The following is a 13,614-nucleotide window of genomic DNA, read 5'->3' on the forward strand; positions in this document are numbered from 1 at the left end:
CTTTTTGATCAACGGTTGACCAAAGTCAACTGACCAAGAGTTTTCATCAGAACCAAATTTCTTCCAATTCACATTCAATAGTTTCATTCAATTCAAAACATTGCCATGTTCATCAAAAAGCCCAAATTACAATTCCTAACATTACATCCTAATTCCCAAATTACAACACGACAAAATGGTCAAAAGCCCCTCGAGAATCCTTTTCATCCCAATTCATTATACTGACCAAAGTGATGGCGAAAACCGCTTTTGCTGATATTATGTGTGTTGGACAGAGGTTTGTTCGCGAAATTTACCGGCATGGCAGTCTGTTGTTAAGCCAACAGCATTCTGCATAAACCATCAAAGCATGTTAAGAACCTGCAAGTCACCAAAACAAACACAAATGGTCCTAAACCCAGCATAATATTCCTGCTGCTATAGCTTTCCTGATGCCATAATATTCCTACTTCCATAACAGTACAACATCGGCCATAATCAAGTGCAGCAGACCGACAAAGCATGGTAGAACCCTGCATCACAGCAACCAATTCATACGGCAACACGAACAGAAGCCAACACACTCGCATCTAAAACTGCATCACTTGTCACCCTTCAGAATTAATGGATTGGGCAGCAGTTAATTGAAGCATACCACAATGAAAATCGAAGTCTGCATCAAAACATTGTGACCATACATGTGCAAAGCAAATGACCGACAGGCTAATTTATGATGAGCATGCTGAGAATGGCCTGAAGTTCACTATTGTGAGATCTTATAACTGGATTGGACCAACAATGGACTTCATTCCTGGTGTGCATGGCCCGAGTGATGGTGTCCCCGGAGTTTTAACTTGTTTCAGTAATAATCTCCTTCGTGGTGAGCCGCTCAAGCTTGTTGATGGCGGACGTTCCCAGAGAACCTTTCTTTATGTCAAAGATGCAATTGAGGTTGTTTTGTTAATGATTGATAACCCTAATAGAGCAAATGGACACATCTTTAATGTGGTAAACCCGGACAATGGAGTATCTGTGAAGCAGCTAGCTGAGCTTATGATAAAGGTATATGCAAAGGTGGATGATGTACCTGCCTCTAGTCTATCAACTCTGGATGTGACTTCAGAGGATTTCTATGGAAAAGGATATGATGACAGTGATAGGCGCATCCCTGACATGACAATTATCACTAAGCAGCTTGGTTGGAAGCCAAGGACATCACTTGATGAACTGGTGGATTCTACCATTCAATATCAACATCAGACATATTCTCATGCTATCAAGAAAGAACAACTCCAAAACTGGTGATTGCACCATCGAGAGTAAGCTCTAGATCCACATCCCCTTTCTCTAGAAGACCAAGCCCTCCTCGTCCAAGTACGCCTATTCCAACAATGTCGGGACTTTCGTTCTCCAAAAATACTGCAGTTGGTTTGAAGAAAACAAACAAATATTTAAATCAAGAAGTGCAGAAGTTATGAAACAAAGATGTAAACTGTAATAATTAGAACTTCAAAGGTAAGCAAAAAGGGATAACAAAGCAATTGGAAAAAACCTTCAAACGACGGAACCGATTCAAAGGCCATGTCCAATTCTGCATCACACCTGCAAGTGCAAACCAAACGATCTGCATGGTGCTGAATGGTTTTCAAAAGCAACTGTAAAGAGGTTCCCGCATGTTGTTGGTGTCACCAATTTAGAGCATTTTTCATGAAAACTGAACCAAGTAAGACAGGATGCTGATGAAACTACCATGCTCACGTGTGATGTAACTCATGTGCTGCATAGTGATGTAAGCAAAGAATTTAAAAACCTGCAAACCAACAGAACCTGTAGAAACTCAGAAGTCGTTCAGAAACCGAAATCACAAGAGCTCTGAACCCTAGTGTGAAGGTTAAGACGATTATCGGTGATCAGCTCGCCATTACCAAGAAAACTGGTCGGAAGCTTGGGATTGAAACAAACATGTATCCATCTTCGTCATTACTCGGTCAAAGCAGAAGAGGGTGCTGCTGTTACAGCTCTTCCAGTAGATGAGCAGATCGAGAAGGCTGATGGATTTGCTGGGGTATTTCCTGAGCACAAGTACGAGATTGTGAAATGCTTGCAGGCTAGGAAACATATTTGCGGAATGACCGGTTATGGAGTGAATGATGAACCTGCTCTTAAGAAGGCTGACATTGGTAGTTGTTGCAGATGCTACTCATGCAGCTCGAAGTGCATCAGATATTATTTGAACCGAACCTGGCCTTAGGGTTATCATAAGTGTTGTTTTTCAAAGAATAAAGAATTATGTGACTTATGCAGTCTCAATTACACTTTGTATTGTGCTTGGTTTCATGTTGCTGGCTCTGATACGAAAGTTCGACTTTCCGCCCCTTATGGTACTTATTATTATCATGCTGAATGATGGTACCATTATCCACTACCAAACAGTGGGAAACTGAAGGAAACATTTGCTATCGGTGTTGTGTTAGGCCACTACATAGCATCATAGCGGTTACGACGTGACCAAACCATTCAGCCTGCAATATGCGTGACAAGATAACATCCACCTGCAAAAGCCAATCTTAGTCTGCAGCCTAGCCAACACAGTCTATTTCCATCCAACAAGCAGGTCATGTGTTAACACCCTATAACAGAACTGGCAACCTGATATTAAATATTGAATTATCCTGGAGTCATCAAACTCTGCTGTCACAACCGAGCTCGGCAGTGCCGTATGCAGCAGGCCAACAACGGCAGCAAAACCTGCGGAACTTGTATGCAGCAAACCTTTCGTCATCTACGGCAGTGCAACAATAAATTCATTCAAGTTAAATCCATACAGTGACATGTAACCAATGCGACTAACTATCGAAAGACTTTAACTTCCAACTGACCCTCCCCATTTCAAAACCAGTACCAACCACTACTGGCACTAGCGCCGAGATTCTTCGGGAATTAGCGATAAGGAGAGAATGCATTTGAGGCAGAAGTTGTTGATGCATTTGAGAGAAGAGGGTGATCAGATAGCTCCAATGGTTGTTGTGCTAATATCCAAGATTGCTCACAGTGATTATCACAAAGAGGGGCCAGACATCTCTTTGGTTTTATCACAATAACTCCAATCAGCAGATGTATAATAGCCAAAATCTCGCCTGCATCACCCATGAAGCATCAGTATGTAGATTAATACATCACATGAACAATATAAAAGCATCCAAACATAACAACTAACCAACTAACGGAATATCTCATTTGCACCGCATGAATCAGTTAACTAGCAGTAAATCTTTTACCATTTTACTAATTTCATTAACCACCACACTTCAACTAATATAACTCATTTTTCACTAACAAACATAACTAATTTCTCTAACTAATTTCTAACTGAACAATTAACATAACTTTAACATCTAACTGACTTCCATTGCAATTTCACTAACAGTGTGAACTTCCCTAACGGGGCTACCCGAGCTGCCCGATTCAGTTAGTCCCTCCTCAACTCTATAAATTCATCTTTCACCCTCATTCACAATTTTGATGCGTGATTATGAAAATTCATCCCCATTCCTCACTATACGCTCTCAATTACCGTAATTATTAGAGCTTCAACATCAAAAGCTCTAACAAGTTGAGCTTCAACCTTCATCACCCTCTCCGTTGCAACAAATCGCACACGCCTCTCAAGAAGAAGCCAATCCTACAGACTAGAGATTGGAGAAGAAGAAGAAGGTAGAAATAGAAGAGGATTCGAAGAGTAAGAAAGAGAGAGAGGAGACTCACCTGAACTCCGGTCACCACCACGTCGTCGTCGCCGGTGAGTATTCCATTTCCATCGCCGTTTGCTCCAATCTCTTTACCAAAATGTAGGTCTCAGCTAGAGAGATCGAAGCCCCAATCCCGGGGGCCTCGATTCCAAGAGGCCTCAATTTAATTTCACATTTGGTTTCTAGGGTTCATGTGTAATCTGCTTCGATCCATTGAATTGGTGGAGGTTTGTGAAACTTGGACTTTAGGTTCGGAATCATGGCCATGAGATGAAGACGAGGGTATGTTGATTTCATAGTTTAGGCCTCCGCCGCCGCCGGAGGCGACCTCTGACGCGGCGGAGGAGAGTGTCTCAGGTGGGAGGGAAAAGTGAGCATTTGATTTGTTTCCCTGAAGGCTCTGGCGCCAAACTGGGTTCATCTCCTTTCTTGTGGTTTGGGCCTTCCTTCCCCTGGGCCCATACTTTCACTTGTTGCACCCTTTAGTCATTTCCATCATCCCCCAATTCGGGTCTACACCTCCAGCGGATTAAAGGTACATTGTCCCTTTTTGTTTTGTTTAATTAGATTTAGTTTTTGTATTAGTTAATGGTAGGCTTAATCAAATTTTAATTAGGATTAGTGGAATGAACTACTGATTAGAAGAATTATATTTTAGGATTTGAAATTTGATTAGTTTCTTAATTAGATTTTAATTAGAATTTAATTAGGTTTAAATCTTGATTTTGATTAGTATTATCAGAGTTTTAGGGATATTCTTGATTTTTATTGGATTAATAGATTTTAATTTTGATTAGAGATTAATTAGTTTAGTTAGTTGTTTAGGAGTAGAATTAATTGAGACTAATTTGGATTTTCATTATTAGAATCTTAATTCAACATTCATAAAATTGTTAAATGACTGTTTTGCCCCTAGATGTAGAAATAGTCTAATTTTACATGTTCCCCTAGTTTTAGGACGTAGAAAATAGTTCCAAATAAACAATAACCCTTTAGGTAGTTGTACACTCACTTCAACTAGTTTTTCCCCATTGATTAAGTTGATCAAAGTACGCTTTGATCGACTAAATCCTTTAGTTGTGCTTAATTCCCCGAGCTTAGTCAAGTGATCAAAAGACCCTTGATCATTTGATAAAGCAAGTCCTTGTGATCAAGGTGTGCTGGATACTGGATCTCTAAACTTAAATCAAGATCAAGATCAAGAGTTCAAGCTACTCAAATCAGTACGAGACAGGACTACTATTCAAGCACTACAAAGGTCAAAATTAACCCTTGTTAATCATGAGCCAAGTTATGTGCCATGAGTCTTAAGTAATAGAGAAGGAATGGGACTGGAGAATTCCTACCCCTATTCTGAATATATTTGGATGCGGTACGAATGACTCAATTGCTCATTGTGTTCACCTCTATTCATAGGCTTTAGCACAACTCGATTCAAGTTGATTGACAAGCCTATTCATTTTTCAAAGATAACCCTTCATCACAAGAAGCTGCAAGGAAACTCAAATTCAACACTCATCGATTTTGATGCAAATTGCACATCATAAGCCTTAAGTAGTAGAGAAGGAATGAGACTGGATAATTCTTACCCCCATTCTGAATATCTTTAGGTACGGGGGGAATGACCCAATTGCTCACTGTATTAATCTCTATTCATAGACTTTAGTGCAATTTAAATCGAATAATTGACAAGTCTTTCTACACAGGCGTGAAGATCAGAACTGAAGATCGGACTTCAATCTTCCAGGGTTTCACTTTCTATCCTCATGTTCTCCCAGTAAACCTAAAACCATTTTGTGAATAAAATCAAAAAGAAATTAACCCTATGATTAGGATTGTACGATACGAGCCTTAAACAATGGAGAAGGAATGGGATTGGAGAATTCCTACCCCCATTCTAGATATCTTTGGGTGCGGGACGAATGACCCAGTTGCTCATTATATTCATCTCCATTCATAGACTTTAGTATGATTCGAATCATGACTCAATTCTGTTGTATCTTTGAGTGTGCGATGTGCTCGGGTATTTTTAGCGTAGCTTCAGGTGTAACCAAAAACTCAATCAAAATATTACTTCCGTGAGGAATCATTGACACAAATTAAAAACCAACAATCGTAAAATGTTCTAACATCAATCGCACCGGAGCATCCATGGCGTTCGAAATCCACAACCTTGAAGAATCAAAACTCGTAGCTTACCGAAATGAAGTCGAAAGTCGTCGATTTCCTGTCAACAATAACATTTACTCGAAAACAACACGTAAATGATCTGTTGTTCGATGCTTTTAAGATGATGGCGGTAATGTTGAAATGGTGGTGTTTCGCGGTGTTATATGGTAATTCTGAAACCACGGCGGAGAGGAAGGGTGGCTTTGTGTATGAAATGGCGGAGGTGATGGTTGAGCGGATGCAGTTTTGAGGTGATCGGGGGAGTAAGAGATTAGGGTGGTCGTTATGTGAAGGGGAGAAGATGAAGGTGGAAGAAACTTGAGGGTGTCATGGTGGAGGATCTTTTTCTGAGTCGTGATGTTGGTGATGATGATACTTTGATTATGAACATAATATAAGTCGAAGAGAGGAGGTGTTGGTTGGTCGGCGGTGAGAACAAAGAAGAGGAACACAGCGTCTTGTCTTGAGGTTGAAGAAGAGACAAGCATCTCTCTCTCTCTCTCTTGTTCTGTATTTTTTTCTTTTGTTCTCATACCCCATCCTTTTTGATAATGGGTAAAGATGGTGAAATAGGGGGACACATGGGTGTCCTTGATTGGCCCCCTTCGTCCCTTTTTTTTTAATTTCATTCAATGATACTCTCAAGTGCACGTGTCGTTGTACATGTTATTGATGACTCCTTTCTCAATTTCGTCAGCACTTATATAAGTATGACTAAATCAGGATTTCCTATTTTTTATACATGCCAATATTACCCTTTCTTTAATACACAATGATAAAAGAAAAATAAATTAGTTAAAAATTAATAAAAATTAAACACTAAAAAATCATTGCAATAAAATCGAAGTAAAACCAACATTAATCCTATTTATTTTAAGAACATGTTGACAAAAAAACAAACATAAAAGGAATCAAAATGAATAATAATCTAACGTAAAAAATGCTCGAAAAATTAAACTGAATGCACCAAAATGATCAGCGCAAAATAAACTTCTCGGAAACATACAGGGTTTTGTTCAATTTTGAAATAAAAGATATTCGTTTAAAAGGCTTAGGCGGATCAAAATATGACAGAAAAAGTAATCGAAAAAATAAAACGAGCACACCAGGTTAAACTGTGTGGAACGTAGATTAATAAAATTGATGTCTGTAAGCTCGAATTTGAAATTTTTTGCCCTCCAATTTGACACACGTTTGAAAATTGATTCAACAGGTCCGTCTGTAGATCCTAAAATTTATTTCGACTGATATTTTAGGCATTATGCGGCAAGGAATGATGCTATGATATGTAGAGATGCAAAAAAATATGATGTTTGTGTCGATTCGGCTATTCAGGGTCAAAATTGGAGTGTGACAACCATCAAAAGATCGCAATTGTTAAAGTTGAGAAGGAAACTTGGAGTCATAGCATTTGATAGATTGAATTAATAAGGGATGTTGAGTATAATCCAAGAAATCATAATTCTAAGTTGTTACTAAAATTGATTAGTTTTAGTTCTTTTACTTTGTTATGAGTTGTAAATTTCTTTGCAAGTAACACATATTGTGTATAAAGACAATCATCAAGTGTAATGCAATCTAATCCTTCTCTCATTTCTCAATAATCTTTCTCTTTTATTTTCTAGTTTCCCCTACATTTCAAACACTTGAATGGAACCTCTTTCCTCTTAAGCCACATGTAATATAGTGTTGAACCATTTACCCATTTCAGTTACCCATTTCCTCATACTCGCACCTTACAACTAGCCTCCTCCATCCTGGAAGCTTCCTTTGTCTCCATCATTTTGATTTTCTTTTTCACCTTCATTTCAAGGTACAATCAGTTTCATGGTTAATCTACTCTCTCATGTGATTAATAAAATATATTCTTGGGTGTTTATTGTTGTTGGCTATGAAAGTGAGGGTGCGGAGTACATGGGAATAAAATAGGTGTGTAGACGACGTCATGCAGAACAGTGGTGGCCAGTAGGAGGACGGGTTTGGAAGATAAACAGGTTATGGAAATGGGTCCTAATATGGTGTTTCATACTAATTTTTTTAAATTCAAATAAAATAAATATATTAAGCATGTGGTTTAGTCTATAACGTGAGATGTATCTAACCATCGATAATGAAGAAAGTTATGTGTCTTTTTCGCTCTAATAGTTAATCCCAACCATAAAAATTCAAGGGAAGTTCTTTTCTTACTCTTAGGGTGTGGCTTACACCACTGAAAACCCAAATTTTCTCTCAGGTGTTTTCGGTGATGCATCTCCAGACACACCTTAAAGCACCTCATCCTTCGTAAATCAAGCAGTCACCCCATTTTTTCCAACTCGGGCTTGTATTCAAAGATGCATCCCGAAAACAACTCTAAACCCCATTTACTTCGCATTTTTATTTGAGCTAATTTATTTAACCATTCACTAACATTTTCAAAAATTCATATCCAAAAATGTTAAGCGGGAAATTGAATATAACACCATCTTGCATGATGTTCTCTCCCACACTCCATATCACTTCCATAACTCAAAACCCTTAAAAAACCATTCTCAATCAACTTTTAGATTCCAAATCATCATTCTTGTGTTTTATCACATCAATGGGAGTAAAAGAAACTACAATTTCAGATAAATTTCACTTATTCCATCCCTCATTGTTTGCATTAATCTTTTCTTTGAGCTGAAAAATGAGCGTTGAGTCTGGATGTGCATATCTGAATTTACTTGGTCATGTTTCGGATGTGCATATCTAGATTTTATTGCTATTTTAGTTTTTTATACTGTTTTTCTATTTTGGTTCATATTAGATATGGTACACCTAGATATGTTTCCTAAAGATGTTGTAAGTAATGATGTAAAATTCAATGTAGTGAAGGATAATGTTAAGTCGGATCAAGTGAATGATGATGTTAAAATGGTTGTTGTCAAGGTAGATGTTGGTCAACATTTTAGAAATGAACAAATGTTTACTGCTCGTGAACATATGCTTGATGGGCCCGCATGGAGGCCAGAAAAATGGGGTTTGGCATTGTAATCAGAAGGTCTGGAAATGGTTCAAATAAAAGGAAAGCATTTGCAACCATGAGATGCGAGAGAAGTGGCATGTATGTTCCACCGATTTGGAAGTTGAAACGTGATGACACCGGATCGAGAAAATGTGATTGTCCATTTAAATTGCACGAATACTGTAAGGTGAATGATACATGAAATTTAATGGATATCAGATATACATAATCGTGCTTTGCAAATCGAGCTAGCCGGTCATCCCATCGTATGTCGCCTTATACTGGAGGAGAAGGAAATTGTTTCGGACATATCTTTAATCAGGGTGGCGCCAAAAAACATACTTGCAGATTTGAAACTGAAAATACATGTAAGTGTTTCAAATATCAAGCAGGAACACAATGCATATTATCGAAACAACATGGCGATAAGAGGTCCTAGATCCAAAATGTAACAACTTTCGAAGCTTTTGGATGATAACCACTATGGTTTTAGGTACATAGTTTATGAGGACAAAGTCACTGTTTGTGACATATTTTGGACTCATCGCGAAAGTATCAAGTTGTTCAACATATTTTCCATTGTCCTCATAATTGATTCAACGTATAAGACCAACATGTATAGGTTTTTGCTTCTAGAAATTGTTGGTGTTACTTCTACATGGAAGACTTTTTCAATGGGATTTGCATTTTTGGAATCCGAAAAATAAGTCAATGTTGTATGGGCCTTGGAAATGTGCAAGACTTTGTTGAAGGACCAAGAAAACATGTTGAATGTAATTGTCATCGATCGAGACACCACACTGATGAATTATGTTGCAAAGGTGTTTCCTATATCCTATGCATTACTTTGTCGATATCACATAACAAAAAAATGTGAGAAACCGACTCAAACCCGCGGTAGGCACCAAACAAATCAATGGTGAAAACGGAAAAATGGTCAAACCTAGTGTGGTGTTGAAAAAGATAATGGATGCATGTAATGGTATATTAAAATCATCCACATAAGACTTTTATGTTTCCTCTGTAATGGATTTTAGGAGTGTGTGTGTCAGATATCCATATTTCCTGAAATATATTGAGAGTACTATTTTGGACCAAGTGAAGAAGAATATTGTTTGTGCTTATTGCGATCAGGTTAGACACTTGGCAATACAACAACTAACAGAGTCGAATTTGCACATTTGGAATTGAAGAAATGGTTGGGTAATAATAAGGGTGATTTTTGTAGAGAACGGGACGTCGTGAACCAGATGCTACAAAACCAACATAATGAAATACAAACAAATTTTGGTCTGAGCATTACCGTGTTAGAACACTGATTCAAAGACAACACTCTCTGTTCGGACTTGGTTGACAACGTATCTCGGGCAAGATTGAATTTCATTTTTCATCAAGCGAAGCGAGCAGAGAAGACAGGTTCAGATAGTTTGAATTGTTGATATACACTTAGAAAGACTTACGGTCTTCCATGTGCCTGTAACATTTCAAAAAAGATGAAGTTTGATGCCCCTATACGTATGGATGAAGTCTACAGTCACTGGAAAAGACTCTGGTTTGATGACGATGGTGTGATGAAGGATGGTAAAGTGGGTATAACTATCATGACCAAGTGATAAATAATACAATATAGATTTTCTAAAGCAGATGACACCATGAAATTGCACATCAAAGAGGAGTTGAGGAAGATTTCCTATCCAAAAACCACAAATTTAAAACCTCCTTTAGAACCCATTAAAACCAAAGGTGCCCCTAAAAAGATCAAACATATACATGATGACAATTCAATGAAACAATCTCCTCCATTATTTGAACATGTTGATTCATATTTCCTTGATTCTCCAACTCCGAAATCTCAAAATAAGTGTTTATAAGGGTGCTCGCATTAGCAAACCACCTCCTTCATTGCCGATGCAAACCATCTCCTTCACATTTCCCTGATTTCCCTTATTTAAAATAATTTATATTGAAGAAATGTTGATTTTTATGCACAAATACATTGAGTGTAATTTAAATTTTAAGGGTGATGGTAATTACGGTTATCGGGTCGTATCCGACTTGCTCGGCAAAGGAGAGCATAATCATTTTCTTGTTTGCCAACAACTTTTGAAAGAGTTGATGTCGCATAGGGAATTATACACATCACTATACGGGAAAAAAAGAACATTTTGATACAATTCACGATGCTCTTATTCCTTCTGTTAGCGGTCCCGTACCGGAGTCGAAATGGATGCACTTCTCTAAAATGGATCATCTTAAAGCAAATGCATATAACAAGGTGTGCATCGATCTGACAAAATATGGTTTCTTGAAGACATTTTTCCCCTTCGAAATAGCTCACCTCAAGATCCATCTGGGCACATCTTGTGTATTGGATGAATTTCAAAATCTCTATATTTTGTTAAGATTTATTTGAAACTGGGGTGTCCTATACCAAGTACATCATTGGAATAGACAACACATTCCACAAAAGAGGCAGAAACTTGGTCGAATCAATTCCTAAAAGGATGGAAGAGTTTACATAATTGAGTGAGTTTGAAAGAGAATCAAATAAGGAAAACTCGAAGGAGAAATCAGTAATAGATTTATGTAGTGATGCATCTTTTGATACATTTTAGATTGTAATTGATACACCCTTTTTAATGTATTATCGTCAACGATGTAATCTTGATACGATTTAATACATAAGTAATATATATTCAACAATGATGGTGTAAATGTCGACTCTTTCAATTTATAAATTTTATGATTTACGTTTTATATTTTTTTTTACACAGTTTCTGGTGTGATTTTGATTCAGAGTGATTTCGGATAAGCATACCTAGATGCATTCCAGATTAAATTTTTAAAAAACACACAATAAGACAGTTTACGGGTGTGCATATCCGTAAACACCCTATTTTCGTTAAAAAAAGGATTTATTCAAAGATGTATCTCTGAAAAGCTCTCTGATGACAAGGTAAGGTTTTTAAGGTCCAAAGTGATCCAAAACTTGTATAAATAGGATATCTCTCATCTCATATTTTCTACAAAACACATCTTAATCATAGAATGAATGCATATCCCCACCTTGCATTTGTGTATTTCACTGGCACAAAGCCATCATTTTAATTTAGGATCACCAATGACACACCTCTCACCGATCTGATATCCAAATTGAATTACTCTCGTACAATATCTAGAAAATCAGAGAGTTGTCAAGCTTGAGTATCATTCACCCTGTTTGACAGGCGAGGGGAAGATACAATTCACCAACTTTGAACTGAAGACGAACGAAGATTTAAAGGTCGTATGGAGTATATCTTACCGTTGCACATCAAATAGTCTGATTGAAGTGGATGCGAAGATTGCAAGATTCGTCGACGATATTGACAATATATTGCAACGTACTGAACTACATATTTATAACGATATGTAATGTCAAATTTATATATGTAATGTTGAGTATTTGAATTTAATGTCAAATAATTTTTGTTTCTAGATCTTTCTCATAATATCTCCGCTTCTGATTTGAAGTATTAGGGTCATTTTCGGATATGCATCTCCGAATCATATCAATGCACTTTCGAAGATGCAATCTGGACTAAAATTAAGTATAATAGGGATAAATCACTTGTTTGCGTTAAATTTTTTGAAAAATAGATATGTTCAGAGATACTTCTCCGAATTTTAGAAATATTTTTAAATTTTCACCCAAAAAAATTATGAGAAATTGTGGAAGTGAAAAAAGAAATTCCCACACTTCAATACCATTTTTTCCCATACTATGAAGTGAAATAGCCATATCTTAATCTTAATTAGGCATGGCAACGGGACGGGTCGGGGACGGTTTTTACCTCCCCCAAAACCAAACTGGAATCCCCAAACAATCCTCATTCTCCGCCCCAAACCCAAACGAAAATAGAGAATCAAAATCAAACCCGCCCCAAACGGGTTCGGGTTGGGTTCGGATATCCCCGCCCTGCCACCATTCATTTAGTAAAATCAATTTTTTTAATAGAAATGTTTATTTTTCCAAAATAAAATTACATTACAAATAATAAAATAAAACAATCTAAAAGAAATTCATACATACATTTCAAATATTTTAAATAATAAATTAAAATTAAAATATCAAAACATTGACCCGACCCATCCCCATATTTTAAAATAAACCGGACGGATTTGGGGTTGGTACTAGTGTCCTCATTACCCGACCCATCCCCATATTTTAAAATTGAAAGAAAACTCAAACCCAATCAAAACGGGTTTTCCCCGTCAACGTCGGGGTGGGTTGGTACCTGCGGGTATGGGTTATATTGCCATACCTAATCTTAATGTCATTCAAAAAAATATACATAAAAAATTATTTTCTAGTACATAATATCTAAACATAAAATTTATCTCATTTTAACTCATTCACTCTCTAAACTTGAAATCCATAAGTTTCATTATTCTTTCAATTCATTTACTTTCAACCTCGTACCTTTTATAACTTTGTCTCCATTTCTCAAACTATCATTCTCTCATCAAAATAATTTATTTTAATCATTCATGTGTCTTCTAAATACATTAAAATCACGATACTTAAAGGTACTTACCATCATACAGAACCATAAACAAAGGGAAGAAAGCTACCACCATGGTATGGTATAAGTTAACAAATTCATCCTAGTAAGCAGTGTACTAGAAAAATTCACTTTAAAAATCAACAGTGAACAAACTGGCACATATCTAAAGCAATTCTCTAAGAGA

The 13,614-nt window shown here is 37.0% G+C and overlaps 1 protein-coding gene and 1 pseudogene across 1 annotated transcript; both read left to right on the forward strand.

The window, feature by feature from the left end:
* The first annotated feature begins 397 nt into the window (after positions 1-397).
* On the forward strand, positions 398-1,790 carry LOC127105888 (UDP-D-apiose/UDP-D-xylose synthase 2). Its single transcript, XM_051043095.1, has 2 exons — positions 398-1,398; positions 1,532-1,790. The coding sequence occupies exon 1, from the start codon at positions 691-693 to the stop codon at positions 1,282-1,284; it is 594 nt and encodes a 197-aa protein (XP_050899052.1). The 5' UTR covers positions 398-690; the 3' UTR covers positions 1,285-1,398; positions 1,532-1,790.
* Positions 1,730-2,473, forward strand: LOC127103130 (plasma membrane ATPase 2-like; annotated as a pseudogene).
* Positions 2,474-13,614: the final 11,141 nt, after the last annotated feature.

This window comes from Lathyrus oleraceus, chromosome 7 (genome assembly GCF_024323335.1).
Source record: "Lathyrus oleraceus cultivar Zhongwan6 chromosome 7, CAAS_Psat_ZW6_1.0, whole genome shotgun sequence".
NCBI classification, from domain to species: Eukaryota; Viridiplantae; Streptophyta; class Magnoliopsida; order Fabales; family Fabaceae; genus Lathyrus; species Lathyrus oleraceus.